The sequence below is a fragment of the Camelina sativa genome, chromosome 5 (genome assembly GCF_030686135.1).
Source record: "Camelina sativa cultivar CO46 ecotype springtype chromosome 5, ASM3068613v1".
Taxonomy (NCBI): Eukaryota; Viridiplantae; Streptophyta; class Magnoliopsida; order Brassicales; family Brassicaceae; genus Camelina; species Camelina sativa.
The window spans coordinates 40,223,709-40,245,866 of NC_141884.1; the positions used below are offsets into that span (position 1 = coordinate 40,223,709).

The following is a 22,158-nucleotide window of genomic DNA, read 5'->3' on the forward strand; positions in this document are numbered from 1 at the left end:
CGAGAAATTCTTAAAATTTTCTCATTTAAAGTTTTAATTAAAAATGATATATATAGTCTGACATCAACTAAAATTTCCATATATTACCTCTGTTCCTAAAAAATATTTTATGTTTTGAGATTTTTTCTTTCTTTCTATATATATGCTTGATTTCCTACAACTTTTAATTAATTAATGTTAATATGTTGTCAACATCATCACTGAACTTTTAAAGTATAGATTTCTTATGGGTAGGAATTGCATTAAATAAGAATAATCATATATATGTGGTACTCGACGATCTTTCTAAGAAATTTTCAGGTTACATATATATAATGATGTTACATGTGGAGGTCGACTTGATTTTATTTATCTTTTTTTTTTTTTTTGTCCAACGAACTTTAGAAGATTCATCATCTTAGGCAGAGTTTGATTTGAAGCTAAACCATTTGCTATTAAGAATCTCTTCTTGTTCATTGCAGATTTCAACACGTACTCTTCTTCCTCTGAATCTTCAACTTCTTCTTCTCTCTTCAAGAACTCTTTGAACCACATCGCTGACATTTTTGGAAACCGTTTTAGTCCGTTGTAGAATCAGCCCGTATCGGACTCCAAAACCTGCGTTCCATTCACAGTTGTCTAATAACGACCATGCAAAGTATCCTTCGACTTCAACCCCATCCTCCCTGAGCAACACAACAGTTATCATCATCATCAATAAGAAACTAAGTAGGGTTTCAACACAATACAGTTTCTTGTGAGCCAAGAAAACTGAATGGGGTATTTTCGTTTAAAGATTACACTTACTGGATGGCTTGTTGGAATGCTTTGGAGATGTTTCTCGTGGTACTTTGTCCTTTGGAGATCCATCAAATTAGAAAGTTTCGGTTTGTTCTCGTAATCTATATCACAGAGCCCTGAACAATTTTAACCAAAAAGTTAGTAAACTAATATAACCTAACCTATATAAAGTTGAGTAATAAACTTTTTGAAAGACCTTATGATAAATTGTATTACCTTTCTCGGTGATCATAAATTATATATATTGTAGGTATAGAATTGGTCCCATTCTGAGCCACCTCTCGCACCCAATGTGTCTTATGCTTTGTTTTCTTCTGTAGCAATAGAAATTGAAAACTTGTGAGAAAAGAAACCGGTAGCAAAATGATTGGAACCAAAAGAACGAGTACAAAGCCTAAAATGATATGAGTATTATGGGATTCCGCTTACTCCTCCATTCAATGCGTGCGTCTGATCTCCAATTAGGGGTGTCATGGTTCACTTCAGCAATACTTTTCACGTAGAAAGCAGTATAATAATTCACTCCAATTAACGAAGTCATCAAAAGATCCTCGCAGCTTCTTGGATTGGGGTTGCGGTAAATGTAGGTAATCTTTTTCCAATCGATTTTTCCATGACTTCAGGGTAATCTCTCCGTACACCGTAGGGTCCATTTGCCTCTTCATTTAAGATACAGCAAAAATGTTAGAAAATCAACAAAACATGTGGTTTTCCCTTATATGTTATAAAGAAATCCGCTCACCAGCCAAACATTAAACTCCATAGCTCGGTCACATGCTTCTTTATCATCAGGGTCGCTCGAGTCATAAGGCTCAAACCATACGGGGCAATGAGCGATACCAATCTTGCCATCTTTAACACTTTGAATAGATATATAATAAAATTTGTCCACAAAGACATATATGAGTGCTTATCAAAAGAAACCAACTTTTGTTTTCCCTTACTTTTGGACTGTTCATTAAGACTTCAACGGCTTCTGCGTGAGCCAGAAGTAGGTTGTGACTAACAGTGTAAACCTCGAGGTCAGATTTTCCAGCAACCGCGCTGCGTCGTTCATGTATTTGGAGGCACTCGTCCGGGAGCTTTTCCTCCCGTGTCGTAACCACCAATACTATAGACCCATGGCTCGTTTAGTTGTGACCCACAATTTTACACGGGTACTCAAATTCTTCGAAACACAAGGTCGCAAAATCTTTGAAGTCATCACCGAAAGATGGTTTATGCATGCAAATGTTAGATTCATTGATCCGAACGTTAGAGTCAAATTATATTAATTCATCTTCAAGTGCTTGAGGAGTATCCCAATGAAACAAAGTAGCTAGAGGTGTGATTCCTGTTCATACATATATATGAAATATCAAAATATTTTAGAATATGCATGTAAATAAAGAAGATTAGGTCTTATATATAAGATAGATTAGTTAACTTAGCTACCGTTAGCGAGGAGTTTCGTCGATGAAATAATTAGTCTGTCTGCACTAGTTTTTGTTTTAGAAAACTCGAGAATATATTTCCAAAAAGATCTTTTAAACACTATGATTTACCATTTTCTGTAATGTGCAAGACGGGATAACTGTATTTGAATTTTGCATGTAGTAGGAGATTACGAATACCCTCGGGATAAATGAAAAGCCAATCCGACCCAGCCTGAAATAAATCATAGATTATATACGTCACACATTAATAGCTAAATAAGTAGTTATAACTTGTATATAGTTTTTTCAATGATTTAACTAAAACTATTATGAAATAGGGAGACTGGTGACTAAACAAAGCTTAATAGAGAGAGAGAGAGAGTAGCACCTTGCCACATCCAGGAGCAGGCGGATGCAAACGAAGACTCTCTTTCACAACTGCTTGTAAATAAGGTAGTTTAACGATATCCAGTTCTTGGACGGTGCTGTTTAGCCCTATCACTTGTCTTATCTCTTCTTGAGCTTTCACCATCATCTTAGGGTTTTGAAGTAACTCCGCCATAGCCCACTCCACCGCACTCGAACTCGTGTCTACTCCCGCCAGAAACAAGTCCTATCAAACATATTAAATTTTAATTAAGAACATGTATATAGAAGCCATGCAGTTTGGTATGTATTGTACCAAGACTCACGAGAAGCAGATGTTTGATATCATTATCATCGAGTTCTGACTTCTCGTCTTGAGCAATATCCAAAAGAGAATTTAACATATCATTGTTGTTTTTCCAAGCATTTTTAAGTGATCGACCGAGGGTATTTTCGTCATTTAAAGAAATCGAGACTATAGGTTAATTAGATTAAATTTTGTGATTCTCTAATCATTTTTAATGAAAAACCTACCAAAACCAAGTCATGGTCCATTTTTTACTCTAGAGAATACTTCTGCTTTAATAGTATAGACTAGAAAGGGAAATTCATTTTTAAAGCCGCAAAGAACCATTAATTCTTTTTTATTGAAAATACTTTGCTTTGCTTTAAATCTTTTTGACAAATCAAATGTTCTTACTAGATAAAATCTATTGAAATAGTTTTTTTTGACATGAAATTGTTTACACCAATTAAATTTTTTTATATACGAACCAAGTCATAAAAATACGAATAACATAGCCCACTATTGGGACCTTTCAGATTTTGGCTAGCCATCTTTTTTTGGTGCATTCAAAATTTTAGAGTCTCTACGTTGAAATATTCAGAATTTTAAGCCATTCTAGTCATCGAAACTTCTGTTAATTCAGAATTTTGGAGTTTCATCCATAGATTATTTTAAATGTGATTATAAATTTGATAACAACTATGTCAAACTGGAATATATTTTTTTCCAAGTCACGTCACGTGAATCGTCGAATCATCGAATCATCGAAACGTTTGTTTTATTTTTTTGTTTTTTTTGTTAAATCATCGAAACGTTTGTTGCTTCGTTAATTGATCAATCTGGTCCATGTGTTTCTCTGCTCATGTTTCAATTTCGACCACATGTTGTTATAGTGTTTTTTTTTATATCTTTTAAACATCAGTTTTTAGTGGTCTATAAGACCGCTCATGATTTTTCTTTTACGTCAATATTTGAACATACTGTATATGGAAAATTTTGAACAAAACATATATTTAAATCACAATATATATTATATATGATTAATACAGAGTTTTCAAATTTTTAGCCATTACCTATATATGTGCTTCTCTTCTGAAAGACTACTAATCGATTCCCCTATTTTGTAACAATAAAATCTTCTTTAGCACATACGTCAACACTTTGACCGTTTATAAGATACATGGATGGAGATATATGTAAGGGGGAATAATTTGGAAAATATGATTTTTTGACAAAATTCTTTTAGATGCTTCACAGTTGTAATCATGACTCGTATCTTAAGTTTCTCCAGAACTGTTTCCTTTTGAATGAATCATTGATATCCTTGTGTTCAGACACAAACATATTTCGTTGATTGCAATGCCGAGAACCTAACCGCTCATATTGTTTCCTTTTAAATGAATCACTCAACTGTTTCCTCTTGAATGAATCACTCACATTTCGTTAATTGCAATGCCGAGAACCTAACCGCTGAATCTTTCTCCGGTAGAGCTCTCTTACCAGCAGTGTCCCACGGAACGGAAGGTTCTCCCCGCCAAAGAACTCCCTTCGATATGGTGACCTCGCCCGTAAGGTACAACCGACTGCGGATGAAGCACCATGCATGGACCGCGAGTAGATCTCACGGTGCACGTAGTTGTGATCATCATACATGCATGCTCGTGAGCTTCAAACGAAATAATGCATCATACAGTATGATTTTTGGGAGCTTCAAACATTTCATCATCATCATCATCAATGTTGTCTTAAAACCATCATAACACCTGACCTGAGCCGTAGAATGATGTAGTAGAACTCCTTCGAAGAAAACGTACGTACCTGAGCTGGAATTAATATAGCTCCTGAAAAATAATGTGAATATAAAAATTAATTAAATAACAACGATAAAATATGATATTTACTTGAATTCTCTCTAGTGGGTCTGGCTACAATAGCCAAAAAAAAAAAAAAAAAAAAAAGAGGAAATTTAAAAATGGAAATAGGATTGACAAAAAACAAGAAATAATACGATTTTTTTTTTGTTTTTGTTTTTGTCGTTTTTTTTTTTTTTTTTTTTTTTTTGCCGACAGATTACAAGATCAGCTCAAACGAGCCAATTGGTAGGAAAAACGTTTACATAGGTAACTAGATGTGACTCTATTCTGGCACGTCGTGCTAGCTTATCAGCGTTACCATTCTGCGTTCTGGAGAAGTGAACTAGTGCAAAAGATAAGAATTCTTCCTTGTCCGCCTCGATCTCATCCAAATATGTCTTGAAGGCAGGCCACTCGGATGGCGAAGACACCATCTTCACCAGGTCAGAACAGTCTGTGTGGAAAACCACATTCTCAATATCCGCACCAATCATACAACGCATTGCCCAAATTAAAGCTTCCACTTCTGCATGGAGAGGTGACAAGCTGCGGCGGAGGTTAGACGCACCCATAATGGGAAAATCCCCTTCCGGGGAAATGCAGTACCATCCTCGGCCTGTATACTGGTCCGTTATCTTCCAAGATCCATCCACAAAGCATCGGTAGCTGGTTCGATGTATATTGGCCGTAGCCGTTGCCCCTAACATATGACCGATAGTGGGATGAGGCCCCTCCATGGATGGGTTCTCAACTATATCAACTTGTGCCGATATCCAGAGTTTAGCTTCCTCCTCCGCCAACTGTAGAATTGCTAACGGATTGGAATCCAAATTGCTAAAAATTTTGTCATTTCTAGCCTTCCAAATGTACCATAGAATCCAGGGGTAAAAATCCGCTGAGGGATTCTGCTGAAATCTCCAGAATAAATAATCCATATTTGCATAGACAGATTCTGAAGGGAAACAGCCCGGTGATGTTGGGAAAGAGGATAGAGCCCAAACCTGCCTGGCCGGAGGGCATAAAAATAAGGCATGATTGATTGTCTCCTCAGAAACGCCACAACAACCACACTCCAAATCACATGACATACCGCGTCGTCGCAAATTATATGTTGTCGCCATACAACCCGTAATCGCTTGCCATAAAAAATGTCTGATCTTTGGTGGACACCGAATCTTCCAGACAAAAGCCTGTAGAGGAATAATGCTAGGGCCGAAAGCAGGTGTTGACACTGCCTAATTTTGATGCAAAGCTTTATACCCAGATTTAACGGTATACAGACCAGATTTTGTCAAGTGCCAATCCAGGCTATCCTGTGAATTAGGTCTACCAACAGGTAAAACAGAAATAATGGCAACATCCTCCGGCTCAAAAGATGCCGAGAGTAGGGCCAAATTCCAGGATTGTGAACTCCTGTCAATAAAATTTTCAACTCTAAGCGTAGGATCAATTAATGATCCCGAACGCAATGCTGGTCTCGGGGATTGAGCAGGGATCCAGGGATCAGACCATACAAGAATGGAATTACCGGATCCTACCCGTTTAATGAGTCCTTTGTTTACCAGAGAGTGAGCAGATATCAAACTCCGCCAGCCATAAGACGGCGAGTAAGATTTGATTGGGTCCAAAGGGTTTGAATGCCTATAGTATCGTCCTTTAAAAACCTTTGCAAATAGAGAGTCTGGAGCTGTAATCAATCGCCAAAGTTGTTTGGCCAACAAGGCGGTGTTAAAGTCATCCAAACTAGCCCTGGGCATTCGGGTTACCCGTTCGGGTTCGGGTATTACCCGTTCGGGTTCGGGTTAATGGGTAATGGAAAATAGAACCCATTCGGGTATTTTACTATGTTTGGGTTCGGTTCGGTTAGGGTAGTACCGGGTTCGGGTCGGTTTGGGTTACAATTTTCAGAACCCGAAAAAAACCCGAAAAAAATAGGTTCTATTCGGCTTCGGGTAAAGTGTACCCGAACTCAACGAAAACCCGAACCGAAACCCGAACTACACCTGAAATACATGAAAAAATCTGCAGTTTACCATCCTAAATCTGCAGTTTACCATCCAAAATCACATAACTAATGAAAACATAGAATATAACTCCAAATTTAACATCCAAAAACTGAAAGAGATAGAAAAGTGATAAGTGATAACAAATTCAAGTTGCTGAAATAGTGAAAGCAAAGAAGAGTTTAGATGTGAAAGTGCAACATAGAAAATTAGAAATAGAAGATAGAAAGTAGAAACTTGGTGATTGATGTCTTTGATTTGAAATTTCCTGAAACAAAATGAAACAAATATCAATAACAACAATGAGAATAATGACAAATACAAAGAGTAGAGAGTAGAGACTATATAGTATATACTTAAACTAACCATTCAAAGTTCAAACTATAAAGATCATCTGGGTGACTCATTCTCAAGATTAGCTGTCCAAATGAGTGAATTCAGGTTCATACTCTATAAAAAAAAATGTAAACCGTAAGAACAATCAAAATCATATTCAAAATTGTAGAAAGAGTTAAACAATAAAAAGAAAACTTACCTCTCAAAAGTTCATCATCATGCTCAACTTCCGAAAGCAAATGTTCTACTGTGGAGACTCCTTTTTCATTGATATAAATTTCAGCTTTTAGCCATTGCTCGGTGCAGATCAACACTTCTATCATTTTGTGTGTTAAACAGCTCCTATACGGTTCTAAAATTCTACCACTATTGCTAAACGCAGATTCAGAGGCTACTGAAGACACTTGCATTGCAAGTATGTCCTTAGCAATTAGAGACAAAATCGGATACTTCCCACTGTTAACCTTCCACCAAGATAACAAATCATATTCTGTACCTTTAAGAATACTTGGTTTCTCCACATTATCTTTCAAGTAAATTTCCAACTCATTAGAGGAGCTGTAAATTACCTTTTCCATCACCATCTCATCAAATACGTTTTCCATGTCAACAATACCTGCTTTCTGACAAAAATCCGGTGTAACTTGCTCTCGGGTCTGCGACTGGGAAGCTGATCCATGTGACTGAGAAGATGAACCAGTCTTGTTTAGTAAACTGTTTCTACTGTACTTATCATACAAGTCCTTCAAGATACTATTCAAATCATCTAAAAGATGCACAGACTCCATACTGCCTTTCCCATACAAAGCATCGAAACACTGCTCAGCAAATTTCGTTTTCTTTCTAGGATCAAAAACACTTGCTACTATCACCAGCCTATTCATTTCAACTTGATCTCCAAATGGATCCCAATACTTTGCCAACTTTGTTAACATAGACAAAGCTTTCTTTTTCAAAGGGTCTTCAGGATCTGTACTTGTAGTTAACTCACTCAGGTTCTTAGTAACAGAAACTATCTCATTGTAGAGTTTATGAGAGGCAACCGTATTTGAAGCAGAAAGAACCAATGTGGACTTATAAAATAGGACAAGAGTAGAAACCAACCTCTCAACTTCATCAAAATCAGATGTCATTGGTGGTCCAATCCTTTTCGTTCCATCCACCTTTTCTAGAAAATAATCGTTATACACTTTATCTTCAGCCTCCATCCTCTCAAATGCCAACCTAAACTTCAAAGCTTGATCTAACATGAGGTAAGTCGAGTTCCATCTTGTTTTCACATCCAAAGGTACACTTCCCCTTCTAATCTTCACTGCCTCAAGTCGCAAATCAAATGGTTTGAGTCTGTTTGTTGTAGCTCTCACATACTGAATACCATTTCGAATTCTAGCCACACTACTGTCGACCTCTTGTAAACCTTCTTTCACAACCAAATTCAATATGTGTGTAGCACACCTCAAATGCATATACTTACTTTTCAATATCAATGCATCATCTCCAATGTTCTTCATAGCTTTCTTAAATTTAGTCATAGCAGAACTATTTGCTGTAGCATTATCTACTGTGATGCAGAACACTTTCTGTATATCCCACTCGGCTAGACACTGAAGGAGAACATTATAGATTGTTTCACCCTTATGATCATCAACACTCTTGAATCCTATGACCATCTTCCTTAACTTCCACATAGCATCCACAAAATGAGCAGTTATTACCATATAACTCGCTCCAGTAGTTGTTGAAACCCATATGTCCGTAGTCAATGACAACCTCTGTTGGTTCTGCCCAAGAATCTTCTTCATAGCTGCTTTCTTATTGACATAAATCTCCATAATATCTCTCGATGCTGTCCTCCTAGAATGAGGTTTATACATTTGAGCCTTGGAGCAGAAATGTCTCCAACCCAAGCACTCTACGAATGATAAGGGTAGCTCTGCAAGTACTATCAACTCATTGGTAGCCTCTCTAAATATTGCTTCTGAAACTTTAACTGCCCTAAGACTACCACCAGCACCATCAGAAGTAAAAACAGTTTGAGTTGGATCATTACCGTTAGCATCTTTCCATACCTTGTATTGTTTGCAGAACAATTCGAGATGCTTCTTCATTGTAGAAGTCCCATTTTTAGTCTCACAAGCCAAGTTTCTCCCACAGTAATGGCATTTGCATTTGTCCTGCTTTGGTCCCTTCTTGGTGAAGTGATCCCAAACCCATGATCTTGTGTTCATCTTCTTACCAGAACTATTACCTCCTCCATCGTCACTAACTCTCTCTTTCCTCTTCCTCTTATTTTCAGAACCAGGAGTTTGAACATCATCATCGGATTCAGAATCGGATCCACTTAGTTCAACTTCAACATTATCATCGGGAGGATTTGGCTCAGAAGAAGACGCCATCTGCATTTTAAAAACACAAACAAACCAATTAATCTTTACTCTTTAGAATCGTAAATCAATTGATTAAGAAAATTACAAAACCAGTAACAACTATGAACTAACAACAACACAAGAAGATGACAAAATTAGTAACAAATCTAAAACAAAACAAGAAGATGACAATCAAATCTAGTAACAATCTAGAGATAAAAATCAACTAAACAATCTAATTAGTAATATCGAGAAATCGTTTAACAAAAAGCAATTACCAATTAGCAATCAAATTTAGCAATCGATTTTAACACAAATCAATTCAAAAATCTAATTTTGTTTGTCGTTTGAATCAAAAGAATAACAGAACTGAGAGAAAGAAGAAGAACCCTAAAAAATCAAAAGTCATACCTCTGAGTGATTTCGCGACAAGGCTGACGGTGGTGAGTTTATCTCCTTCGACGGCGACGATAAGGTCTCCGCGGAGTTAGAAGCAGGTAGGGTTTCCAGGTTTGTCTCTGGAATTTAGAATAGATGATAAATATATATCGAATCAAAACTCGAGAGATTTTAGGAAACTCAATCGACAAAGAATTACAAAACAAAAGGTAACCCTAATACTTTAAATGCTTCATATGTCGAGAGAGTGTTATGTTGCTCGGATCCGTGGGTACCCGAATGGGTATCGGGTATTACCCAACCCTAACCCGAACCCACGGGTTCTGGAAAATAGAACCCAATAGGGTTTTATAGCTATACCCGAACCCACCCCGAACCCGGTTTTTCGGGTTGGGTTCCGGGTTGGATAATCGGGTTTGGATTTTATGCCCAGGGCTAATCCAAACACCGGAAACCCAGACCACCGTCCTCGTGAATCCCCAGAAGCACTCCACCAAAAATTGGAAACCGCACTAGTGAGTTTTCGTGTGACTTTTTTCGGAAGGCGGAAACAAGACATGACAAAGGTAGGAACGGCAGTTGCTACTGATTTTATCATAACTTCTTTTCCCCCCCTGGACAGTAGTCGTGCGGGCCAACCACCTGTGCTTTTTTGCAGTCGATCCTGAACAAAGGAAAAGACCTTTGTTTTTTAGCCTCCCAGACTCTCAGGAATACCCAAATATGATCTCATCCCGCCCAGGTTGGTGATCCCCAAAACCCCTTTTAGTTCATCTCGTAATTCTACTGTAACTGTGTGTCCAAATTGGACCGAAGATTTCTGGAAATTTATTTGCTGTCCAGAGACCCGTTCATACTATCGAAGGATCCCTAAAACAGCCTCACACTGTTCTTTCGTAGCACGACAGAAAAAAGACTATCATCTGCGAATAATAAGTGAGAGACCGCGGGACAAGCAGTCGACACCTTGATACCCGTGATAAGCTTTAACCGCTCAGCCTTGCGAAGATTTGCAATGAGAACCTCAGTACAAAGAATAAAAAGGTAGGGTGACAAGGGGTCTCCCTGTCTAAGCCCTCTGGAAGGAATTATAGACCCATGTGGTTGACCGTTGATTAATACTTTGTATTGGGCCGATGTCACACACCACATAACCCAAGAAATCCATTTTTCACAAAAGCCGAGTTTCCTCAGTAAATGTTCAATAAAGGACCACTCTACCCGATCATAGGCCTTGCTCATATCTGTTTTAATAGCCATAAACTTGCCCTTACAAGAAGGGTTAGTACGAAGACCATGAAACATCTCCTGAGCAATCCAGATGTTATCCGAAATCAAACGCCCCTCAACAAATGCCGATTGTGTCTCAGATATCAAGGCCGGTAAATAAGAACGCAGCCGCTGACATAAGACTTTGGAGATAATCTTGTATCCAACATTACAAAGACTGATGGGTCTCCATTCAGACATTTTAGTCGGTTTTCCCACTTTTGGAATAAGACAAATATTTGTCATATTTAGTCTCTTGTCAAAAATACCATCCTGTAAAAAGGAATTTACCAATAATTTTAAATCAGATTTAATCGTATCACAAGCACGCTGATAAAACAGAGCCGTCATACCATCCGGTCCTGGAGCCTTGTCTGGGTGCATCATAAATAAAGCCTCCTTGATTTCCTGTTATGTGACTGATCGTGTCAGAGAATCATTAATGTCATCCGTGATAGATGAGCACACTTCATCTAATGTTTCCTCAAAATCCGAAGGTTCAGAGGATGTGTAAAGTTCCTGAAAATAAGAGGCGGCTATGCTCTGAACCTGCTTCACTTCCGTAACCCAGTTTCCAGAGTCATCATGGAGTCCCACAATACGATTCTTCGATCGTCTTTGTTTTGTTTGGGCATGAAAATAACTAGTATTTTGATCCCCGAACCGCATCCATCGACTCCTACTTTTTTTGATACCAATAAATTTCTTCATCCCGATAAGCCTCGCGAAGTTTCCAAGTGAGTTCCGAAATGGTCTCAACAGAAACAGAGTCATCTGTCTGGGTGGTTGCTAATTGATTTTTAATATCCTCAATCGATTCCCGACCATAAGGGACCTGAGTTTTCCGCCACTGGGAGATTGCTTGGCGGCATTTAATGATCTTGTCCATAAATTTATCCGTTGGAATCGTTGTTCCTGAGTCCCAACCGTCAGAGATGGCCCCAAAAAAACCCTCTTTATCGAGCCACCTTCGGTCAAACCAAAAACGGTTTCTCCCTCGCCGGTTTATGGAGTGCGAGAACCGGTTTATGGTCTGAAGCCACCATGGGTAAATATTCCGTATATGCATTACTAAAGATGTCATGTAGCTTTTCATTGGCCAAGGCGCGATCCAATCGGCACCTGATTGGCTTTTTATCTCGCCAACCACGCCAAGATAAGCTATCCCTAACCGCAGGGAATTCTAGCAAACCGCAATGTCTAATCATGGTATTAAAACCAACAAAGGAGGACGCATGTCGGAGTTTACCTCCACGCTTTTCATGATTTCCTTTTAATTCATTAAAATCTCCAATTAGAAACCAGGGGGAATCTCTAGATAGACCAGTTCGTGTTAAGCATTCCCATACTAAGTCACTGTTTGCTGGAACCGGATCACCATAAACAAAGGTAAAAAAGAGAGTTTGTCCTTTATAAGTAAGTTCCACATCAATCAATCTATTAGATTCAAATAAAATTGAAACATCATAATCATTATTATAAAATAAGGCTAAACCGCCACTACAACCAATAGGATCAACCGTTTTTAAATTTGAAAAACCAAAATGACCAACAAAAGATTCCAAATGAGAATAAGGCTGTCTAGTTTCAGATAAAAATAAAAAATCAGGCCTATGCGTCCCCCACAAATCCCTAAGATAACCAATAGTTGCTTTGTTTCCAAGCCCTTGGCAATTCCAGCTTAAGATCTTCATTTATCCAGCATTGGTTTGGGTGGCTTAGATCCACCAGTTGTCCCCTTCTCCTGCTCCTGGTTCCTCTTGTTTGTGCCTTCTCCAGCTAAGTCATTAACTTTAGGAGCATGCCGCTTCCTTGGTGTTGTGCGCAAGTAGACATTTAGCTTCTTAGAGGCATTGCCCCTAAGAGCCAAAGGTGGTTTCGCCTTGCGGACCTTATCAACCGGTGGTACAACAGCGGAATCAGCAGTTGCATCAACATTCATATCCGTGGGATCCTCCTCAACTGCTATGTCATCACCTTCAGTGACTGCAGAGACCGAATGAGTCACGGCTGGTATCTCGAGGGAGATATCCGCACCATCTTCCCCCTTCTGACCAGCATCAAGATCTTCTGATTCCGGAACTGCAGACCCGACCTGAGTCATTATCTGCTCAACAAGATCCTCTGTGGCTTCCCCTATCGCAGCCTGAAACTCACAATCCATCTCAGTCCCTGCCACAATATCACCAGAGTCCACTCCCGCAGAAACAGTCTGCATAGTATCTGGGGTTTGATCTCCCGAAACTGACACCCCATCGCCCTCACCCGCAGGTACCGCAACTGATCCATTCACAGCTGTGTCAGAGGTTAAAACCTATCCTTGAGTCGAGTTGGTGGTTAGACCCGTGTCCTGAAACAGAGGCCTTCGCACCCTCTTTGGCGGTGGAACTCCAATCACCACAGATTGAACCGCCCCTTGTTCTTCAGTGTTCGGGATTTGTCCCTGCTCCATTTCTTCAACCACAACTGTTCCAGCAGAGGAAGCAGTCGCAGCAGCCTTAGCAACAGCCTTGGCCAAATGACGGTGCTCATTGAATTGCGCATAATTAGTGAACCAGCGAGAGTTAGAAGGTTCTCCAGCCTCTCCCTCTGATCGAATCCTTACCCCTGAATCCTGTTTCCCTTTGAGAGGTTGGTGCTTAGCAGAAGAATGAGCCTTCCCTTTGCCTTCCACCTCCTTTCCTTTACCTTTCCCTTTGTTTCTGTCAGTAGTAACAGCTCCTTTGTAGCTCTGCAATGGGCGTACCGGTTCTTCCTCTATGGGGATATGAAGCCCCGGAGTGATCTTAGCAGTTGCCCATAAGGGGCAATGGTCGACATCATGGCAAAGGCTGAAACATTTCTTGCAAAAGCCATGAAGTCGTTCATACTGTAATGTGACAACAGTCTCCTGACCGTTACAGAACTCGATCACCGTTTCAAAGCATAGTGGTTTGAAACCATCCACAGTAACCCTCACTCTGCCACCATCTATATCCATTGCTTCCACTCGGCCCAGTTCTGAACCGATGCTATGGAAAGTTGGTTCGGCCCAGAACTGGAAGGGAACACCCCATACCCTGATCCAAAATGTTAAATCCGAGGGGTAAGCTGGATCCACCGTTGGGCTCCAACGAACCATTGACACCATCCAACGGTCGAAGTGAAAGGGAGCCATCTGAAGAACCTCCGTGATGTCTTCCTCATTGTCAAAATCGAACTGAAACTTCCCAAGACCAAGATCAGCTCCCACAACCTACCCTTCCAGATGCCAGATCCTGGGAAGCATGAACAACAGGGACTTCATGTCCTGCTTCCGAGGATTCATACATCGCCCTACCACAGTCTTCAAGTAACCAGCTATCAAAGCTGAGTTATCGAAATATGGGATTTTGATTCTCCTTTTGGGAGCCAAAGCCTCATCCTTCTTATCCGTAACACTCTTTCCCAATAGGTTGCTCTGAGACATGCTTAAAGTAACCAAAGAAACACCCAAACACCAAAAGTAGAAGCAGGAGAAAAAGAAAACTGTTGTATACTCGAAAGTGAAATTGCTGTGATGAGGACTGATTACTGCTATGCAATCCTTTTTATACACCCCGATAAACCAACATCCTCTGCCTAGAGATCTCAAAAAGGTAAAGAAATAATGATGATTGATACTCTCTTGATATGCTATCACCATTGTAGAATCCGATATCAGTTCTGAATCTTCCAAAACAGGAACCCAGATCACAGACATTTGCCATTGAAAAACGAAAACCACTGATCTGATCTGATAGACGCAATCATATCGAATCAAGTACTCACAATTATTGAAGATCTGATCTCGTCCATAGTAACCAGAGCACAAAAAGATAAGAAACCAAGATGACAGAATCGTAAACTCTGCCCAAGATGCTCGAGCTTTCCATTCTTGAAACCAAAAATCTAAAGCAACCCAAATATCCAAAGAGAAACCATATCTAAGGTATGAAATCATACCTTCCTTGTGAGTATCCTCAAATCTCCTATTAATAGACCAATCAAACCCATAAAAAAGATATCGCATCTCAGGGATTAGAGGGGAAGAGATCGAAAAGGATCTCAAAAGAAGAGGAATCCGAGATATCTCAAGTGAAATCCCCAATAATGATCGAATCTCCCAACCCTTATTCCATTTGCCCATAAAGTCCCATCGTGTCAAAGGGGAACCATATCTAAGGTTCGAGGATGAATCTTCTTGAGAAAACAACCATTTTTGTATCTGCCATCTTTTAATAATCACTCCGAATCGGTGTGATTGAGAGAATCCAATATCTACCTTCCACAAATAAACCAACGACGATACCGCCAATGTCAACGATATCCAAACCTGTATCCCAATTAAATCGCCACAAAACAGAGATCTGGGAAGCCAACCAAGAGAGGATACTCAAGAGGATCTCCCATTTATGAACCCACAAACTCAGAGAGACCAAAACCACCAAATCGGAGTCAAATCCCCATGAAAACCGCGAAATCTCACCACAAGGGATACCGAATCCACAAGAGATCCCAAATCCCTTCCTCTCTGTTGCATCGTAGAGTACACCAAAGGGAAAGGAGAACCCAATAACCTCATAAAACGAAGCCCAATCGGAACCGAAAGAAATCGAAAGCATCCAGAACCCTAGATCCGCCGCATCGCCATCGCCATCGCCATCGCCTTTTGTTAAAGTTTTTAAAAATAATATATGAAAAGTCCACGATAATTCTCTGTAAACAAAAAAAATTTCAAAAAAACTCGTCTAAAAAAAGGAAATATTGAATTTTTAAATTTTTTTTTTGAAAATGGTGAGATTCAAACCCGAGACGCATCTACATCTTAATTAATGCCTTTACCAAAAGATCAAAAGACTCATTCAGTACAATATACAACTTGTGCGTTTATAAACGTAACAGATACATTATTTATGTTTGATTAGTGAGGTAATTACTAGTTAATTAATTAGAAAAATCTCTAAATCGCCTCTGAGTCCCCCCAAGGCAACAAATTCTTTTCAACAAAATCTCAATTCGACGAGGAATCAATAGATATATAAAACAAAAGTTGACTTGTGACATAGCAAAATTCTTGAATATCATGAGGGATTCAAACATGGGTTAACCAGATCAACACTTATAAGTTTTGGAAACTTCGAGACAAAGCTTCCCAAACAAGAAAAAATCTCGATTTAAAATCTTCATTGTCTTTAAACGCAGTCCCTGACCTGAAGATATACAGATTTGCGAATGGGCTTGAATGACGTCATCGAAGACTGGTTCAGCTCGAGCGTGTCCTTTTCATAGTCATAGGCAATCTAGAAACATTTTAGTTAAATTAATTAACTACCTGATCATAAGTAATTGAACCTAAATAATGTGTGTTAGGTTCCATGTTTTAGAAATCGCTAGGCGCTAGTCGGGCGGTTAGGATGGGCCTAGCGCCTAGCAAGAAAATCGGAGATTAAACGGAGATTAATCGGAGACTAGTTTTAGAGTCATTTTATTAAATTAATAATAAAATAAAAATATATAGTTTTAAATATATGTATAATTCTGTTTATGTTAAAATAAATTATAAAACTGTAGTATTGTCTTTAAAATTACGGTAAACACATAAAAACATATTTTTTTTTAAAAAAAGTTATGATTCTCATTAAAAGTTTGTACATTAGTTATTGTAAAACATCATAAACTCTTAATTTAAATGTCTAAATAACAAAAGAAAATATTTGATTTATATTTGGCTTTGAAAATAATTATTATATATAAAATTAAGCGGAAAGTAATCAGATTAGACGAGTTATAACCAAATTAGACATGTATAATTGGATAATCGATGCTAGGTGGGGATTAGTCATTAGACGAGGTAGAGAGGGTGGGCCTAACGATTTTGTGGGGCGTAATCGGTGCTAGGCGGGGATTTTTAAAACAGGGGTTAGGTTTATATTAGAAAAAGCTTTTTATTGCATTGAGTAAGTCTGTGGATCGAGTGGTAAAGTTATTAATTAAAATGTTGATGTGGCTTGGGTTCGAGGTTGTCATGTTGAATGTTGATGATATTGGATTTGTACGCCACTCTCTGCTGCAACATCTTCATATCATCCGTAAGAATAAGATTGACTGGAGGAAAACGTTTCGCGATTGATCTCCTACCTTCCTCTGTCTTCATTGATTCAATCGCCGGGTCGGGTCTCTCCAATTTTACATCATCAAAGAACTCGATTACGGCAACGGCGAAGGATGCAAGGAAAAAAAAACGGCGGCGTCTCTCTCTCACTCGCTCGCTCGCTCGAGGCTCATACTATCGATGAGAGACCACAGATTGCTTTCATATCCACTTCATTGCGCGGCGGAATCGACTCCCTTCTCGAGTTTGTCTGGGCTGGGATGCTTTCAGTTTCAGGTATACATACACTTCTCTCCTCCTTTCTCTAATTGTGTTCAGTAACACTCTCTCTAGTTTGGATTCTGGTGTATTTGATGCTCAGATTTGAAATTCATTGTTTCAGAGGACTGGCGAGCCCAAGTGGTAGAGGTTTGTTTGGGTAACTCAGCTTATAAGTTATAATTACACTAGAGTTGGGGGCTTCTTTTAGATAGTATCTATCTCGAGGTTCGTATGTGTATTCTTATTTAGCTATAAATCATTTTTTATAGAGAATTGAGGTTAAAAAAAAAGAAAAAGCATGTTTAAGTATTATTGAGCTTGTTCCATGATAATACGTTCTTCTTTTGCAGGGTGAGGATGGCAATTTCTCAATTATATGTTCACTCACTCTAGACCTGGATTCATTCTCAATGAGGCTACAACTCAGATCCAAGGTCCCTTTGGATCACCAAGTTAATGACACTATACAGGTTGTATCACTTTTACCAAATCGTGAATTTTTCTTTAGTAGCATTCTTTTATTTTTAAAGTCGTCTGATTCAATTACTAATTTACAGGTAGACTGGGGTGACTCAGCCATGACTGAAGCAGAACGTGTATTACTTACACATGCTCTTAGTGATCCTTCTTATCACTGCTTTGTTTTTACTGCACCGGTACAACCAAATTCGACGGCAAAGGTTCTGTTTTTTTTTTTTTTTTTTTTACCCTTGATCTCGATTTAGGATTCTCTTGGCGATTTTGCTAACATGTGATCGTTTCTTTTTTTTTTTTTTTTGTCTTTATAGTTGTTTCACTGTATCGTACTTGCTTATCTATGGACCGGGTAAGGTTGCAGTCATGAGACTTGCTTATCTTTGTCTGGTTATTTTTTATCTCTTGTCTCTAGCTAACTTTTGGTATTCTTGTTTTTTTTTTTTTTTTCTTTTGTTGCATCAGCCTCAAGGATTGTCAAATTTGCTCAGGACTAGCAGAGAAACGCATCAGTGGGAGATAATGATGACTTGCTAAAGCGCAATGCCATTTATGGTTTCTCGTTTTTGGTCGTCTTATTCTTGGTTTTAAATATATATATACATAACGCTTACTAAGTATATAGATATGGTGATTGCAAAACTAGAAGGTGTTGCTGTCAGTCAGATGTAATGCTCCTGTGCTTTCTCATCTTAGTTAAACTTGCATGACTCTTGTTAAGCTGTTGTATTCTTTTAACTTTTCCAGAGCAGACAAAGCTGTGTTGTCTTCCTCTGGCTTTCAGGCTGATGTGAAAGCATTGCAGAAGGATCTCAAATCTAGACACGTGGTGGTGTGGTTTCCTTTGGCCTCTTGATCCAAATCCAGACACTTGGTGAGGTTTCCTTTGGCCTTCCGTGCATTTAGCCAACCATGTCCTTCCGGTTTGTTAATTTCGCTCTAACATTAGGTTTCATGAGTTGTCGAACTCGTATGAACTGCTGTTAGGTTTGATGCTTCCCTCCTTATCGTCTTGCCTTCTGACAGGCAGTTGATATGAAACTTCTAGTCTCTCTTACCAGGGATTATTTGAAGAAAATTTGTGGTGACAATTTCCCCCAGTGGATATCGTTTCCAGCATTTGAACAGGTACTTCTCATGATCTCATCGTCACTCTTGGTTATCTTTTTTAGTCAGAGTTCATCTTTCATAATTTTTGGGTGGTCCTTGATTTCTGTGATTCATTGAGTTGTTAGAATATAAATGTAGAACTTTTTCACCTCGGTAGTCTGTACTCCGTCTGGAGAAAATCTAGTTCTGGTATGACATCAACAATACTTGATTTTGCGTACTTTTTGAAACAAGTCTATGTACAGTTAAAGCACTCGGCTTGTTCAGCAAACGTAACAAAATTCTCAAACTGCAAACCTTTTTTACGTTATTTTTTTCAGGTTAAATGGCTGAATAAACTACTGAGCAAGATGTGGCCATATATTGCAGAGGTGAGATTCTAATCTTCTTTTGTTGCAATATTAGGTGTTTTCTTTTCCCGTGTATATATGGTTGGAAGTTGGCTATTAAATCATTAGCATTTTTTACCCTGAATTATAATGGTAACTGAAGATATCCTAAGAAGAGGAGATTTATTATACTGTCAAGTTGTACTCCAAAGTTCGTAACTATTGAAGAAGTGTGAGATTTAGCTTGTCTAGAATGGGCTCGCTGGTACACATATCCAGTGTTTGTTGACACCTAAGATAGGTCCAATTTGTTCGAATGGAAAACACTTGCCACAGCGTAGCTTGGCAATCAAAGAGTGTAATTTTCGTTATTCTTTTGACTAATCTCCAGGCAGCAACTATGGTAATAAGAGATTCTGTTCAACCTCTGCTTGAAGATTACAGACCACCAGGAATTACTTCCTTGAAGTTCAGCAAATTGACGTTGGGTAACGTAGCACCAAAGATTGAAGGTAAAGTACAGTGGACAACATCTTTTTTGTGTTGGCTATTCTTTTTATCTTCCATTGTTCAACTTTGCATGCCTTGCAAATCTAATGAATCCTAATGCTTAGAAGAACATCATGCATTTGTCTCGTATGTTAGTATTTCTTTAAGCCTGAGCACACACCTAATTAATCATTGTTGCAGGTATTCGTGTTCAAAGTTTCAAGGAAGGTCAAGTCACAATGGGGTGGTGATCCGAATATTGTTTTAGGTGTTACAGCATGATACGTTTTGTATTTTGTAAAACCTTAGAACAGAACAAACGACAATGAAAAGAAGTACTCTTTGATAAAAGACAACGATTACAACCAAGAGAAATGTTTGATGGAGTCTCTTCCCTCCCCCTCACAATGTTTCACCCAAAAGATAGATAAAAACAACCCTCACCCACCTACTACATAAGTACTACTCTTGAGCCCCTTGTCCCCACACCAATATCTGTTACAGTCTTCTGCAGAAAGATAGTGACTCTTATTCCTTACTTAGATAACTCTCTCTCTCCAAGGCCCACTACATCTTCTTGGAGCTACTGGATCCATTATGATGGACTACTAGCCACTTGGGCTTTGCTTCTTCTTCCTTCGGTATTGGTAGAGTATAGGAGGGTGTGTAGTCTCAAACGTATCATTACCGCCTCCTTTGAAATTCACCTTGTCCTCAAGGTCAAATCCTGGAAACTGTCCCTTCATCGAACTGACCCATTCCCAAGAGCACTCATAAGCTGGTAACCCCTTCCACTTGATCAGAACCTCAGCCTGCCCTGAAGCAGAATTCTTACGATGATCCAGGACTGCTTCGGGTTCAGCCTCGAGCACCCCATCCTCCGTTAACTGAACTGGTACGGTTGTAGCAACCACCTGATCCCCGATAGCCTTTTTGAGTTGGGAAACATGAAAGGTTGGGTGTATTTTTGCTTCCTCCGGCAGTTTCAGGCGATAAGCGACTTTTCCCACTCTTGCCTCCACCCGATAGGGACCATAAAACCATGCAGCCAGCTTCTCATTGATCCTTCTAGCCAGTGAGCGACGGCGGAAGGGGCGCATCTTGAGATAGACTTGGTCCCCTACCTTGAAGTCAACCTCTGTACGATGCTCATCTGCTCTCTTCTTCATGCGTTGTTGAGCTTTATGGAGGTGTTCTTTGATCAGACTCAACACTGCATCACGCTCAAGCAGCTGCGACTCCAGGTCAGCATTGGAGGTGGATCCGTTCTCATATCTGACCAAGGTTGGTGGTTCCCTTCCATACACCGCCTGGAACGGAGTCATCTTGATGGTGGAGTGGTAAGAGGAGTTGTAGTAGAGCTCCGCCCAAGACAGGTATTTCGCCCAGGTCCGAGGTTGTTCTCCTGCAAAACATCGTAAGTAAGTTTCCAACCCTCTGTTTGTGACCTTTGTTTGCCCATCAGATTGAGGGTGATAAGCGGTACTGAAGCACAAGTTAGTTCCAGCCAAGCGAAACAATTCCTTCCAGAACTGGCTTGTGAAGACCTTGTCCCGATCTGACACAATGGACTTAGGGAAACCATGTAGTCGCAGAACTTCTTGGATGAACAGGTTAGCCACGTCTGTCGCAGTGAATGGATGTTTAATCAACAGGAAATGAGCATACTTAGATAACCTATCCACCACCACAAGTATAGCGTTGTTCCCCCTTGATTTAGGCAATCCCTCTATAAAGTCCATGGATATATCTTCCCATACCTTCTCAGGGACTGGTAAAGGCTGAAGAAGCCCATTTGGAGCCAGAGTAGAATACTTGTAGCGCTGACACACCTGACAAGCCGCTACATGTTTCCTTATGTCAGTCATCATACCCTCCCAGAAAAACAACTCTCCAATCCTCTTTTGTGTTTTCAACACTCCACCATGTCCACCAAGCTTCCCATCGTGGAATTCTCTCATGATCAGTCCAGTAAGAGCCGATGACTTAGATATCACCAACTTCCCTTGTCGTAACAGTCTTCCCTGAACCAGAGAGTAGTCCGGATATGATCCCCCTCCTGCTCGAAGGTCACTGATGATGTTCTGGAGCTCAGGATCCTTATCGACCTCCGCACAGATTTCTTCTAGTTGTATGGCTGCGGGAACTGAGAGACCAAACAGCTCCGGTAACACCTCTTTCCGTGACAAGGCATCAGCGGCTTTGTTTTCCAACCCGGGTTTGTAATGAATGTCAAAGTCGAACCCTAAGAGCTTTGTCAACCACCGCTGGTACTCCAAATTGACCTCTCGCTGCTCCAACAGAAATTTG

The 22,158-nt window shown here is 39.5% G+C and overlaps 3 protein-coding genes and 1 long non-coding RNA gene across 11 annotated transcripts; 3 read left to right on the top strand and 1 right to left on the bottom strand.

Annotated features, from left to right (window-relative positions):
- Positions 1-1,665: 1,665 nt before the first annotated feature.
- LOC147945013 (uncharacterized) lies at positions 1,666-2,966 on the top strand. The gene is made up of 2 exons (XR_015558591.1): positions 1,666-2,648; positions 2,736-2,966. It is a non-coding gene; the product is annotated as an uncharacterized LOC147945013 (long non-coding RNA).
- A 1,964-nt stretch (positions 2,967-4,930) lies between these two features.
- Positions 4,931-5,788, bottom strand: LOC147945014 (uncharacterized). Its single transcript, XM_087512785.1, has one exon. It carries the CDS (start codon positions 5,786-5,788, stop codon positions 4,931-4,933), a length of 858 nt encoding a protein of 285 aa, XP_087368911.1.
- An 11,237-nt stretch (positions 5,789-17,025) lies between these two features.
- LOC147945015 (glycosyltransferase BC10-like) lies at positions 17,026-18,587 on the top strand. Of its 5 annotated transcripts, none has more exons than XM_087452098.1 (6): positions 17,026-17,461; positions 17,547-17,593; positions 17,797-17,916; positions 18,004-18,126; positions 18,235-18,277; positions 18,386-18,587. In XM_087452098.1, the coding sequence occupies exons 1-5, from the start codon at positions 17,299-17,301 to the stop codon at positions 18,274-18,276; spliced, it is 495 nt and encodes a 164-aa protein (XP_087308224.1). In that variant the 5' UTR covers positions 17,026-17,298; the 3' UTR covers position 18,277; positions 18,386-18,587. The 5 variants fall into 5 exon arrangements, with proteins under 5 accessions (XP_087308224.1, XP_087308221.1, XP_087308222.1 ...); XM_087452095.1 differs by having other exon boundaries at positions 18,235-18,272; positions 18,386-18,562; XM_087452096.1 differs by having other exon boundaries at positions 17,568-17,593; positions 18,235-18,272; positions 18,386-18,562.
- Positions 18,588-18,658: 71 nt separating this feature from the next.
- LOC147945016 (calcium-dependent lipid-binding protein-like) lies at positions 18,659-20,217 on the top strand. Of its 4 annotated transcripts, none has more exons than XM_087452104.1 (5): positions 18,659-18,794; positions 18,870-19,048; positions 19,351-19,401; positions 19,751-19,871; positions 20,050-20,217. In XM_087452104.1, exons 2-5 carry the CDS (start codon positions 18,956-18,958, stop codon positions 20,097-20,099), a joined length of 315 nt encoding a protein of 104 aa, XP_087308230.1. In that variant the 5' UTR covers positions 18,659-18,794; positions 18,870-18,955; the 3' UTR covers positions 20,100-20,217. The 4 variants fall into 4 exon arrangements, with proteins under 4 accessions (XP_087308230.1, XP_087308228.1, XP_087308227.1 ...); XM_087452102.1 differs by having other exon boundaries at positions 18,668-18,794; positions 18,947-19,048; XM_087452101.1 differs by having other exon boundaries at positions 18,704-18,843; positions 18,947-19,048.
- Positions 20,218-22,158: the final 1,941 nt, after the last annotated feature.

Coding starts and splice junctions, on each gene's coding strand:
- LOC147945014 (XM_087512785.1), bottom strand. CDS start 5,788: ATGTCATGTGATTTGGAGTGTGGTTGTTGTGGCGTTTCTGAGGAGACA.
- LOC147945015 (XM_087452095.1), top strand. CDS start 17,299: ATGCAAGGAAAAAAAAACGGCGGCGTCTCTCTCTCACTCGCTCGCTCG. Junction 17,917..18,003: donor AAGTTAATGACACTATACAG/GTTGTATCACTT, acceptor ACTAATTTACAG/GTAGACTGGGGTGACTCAGC. Junction 18,127..18,234: donor AACCAAATTCGACGGCAAAG/GTTCTGTTTTTT, acceptor TTGTCTTTATAG/TTGTTTCACTGTATCGTACT.
- LOC147945016 (XM_087452104.1), top strand. CDS start 18,956: ATGAAACTTCTAGTCTCTCTTACCAGGGATTATTTGAAGAAAATTTGT. Junction 19,049..19,350: donor CGTTTCCAGCATTTGAACAG/GTACTTCTCATG, acceptor TATTTTTTTCAG/GTTAAATGGCTGAATAAACT. Junction 19,402..19,750: donor TGTGGCCATATATTGCAGAG/GTGAGATTCTAA, acceptor ACTAATCTCCAG/GCAGCAACTATGGTAATAAG.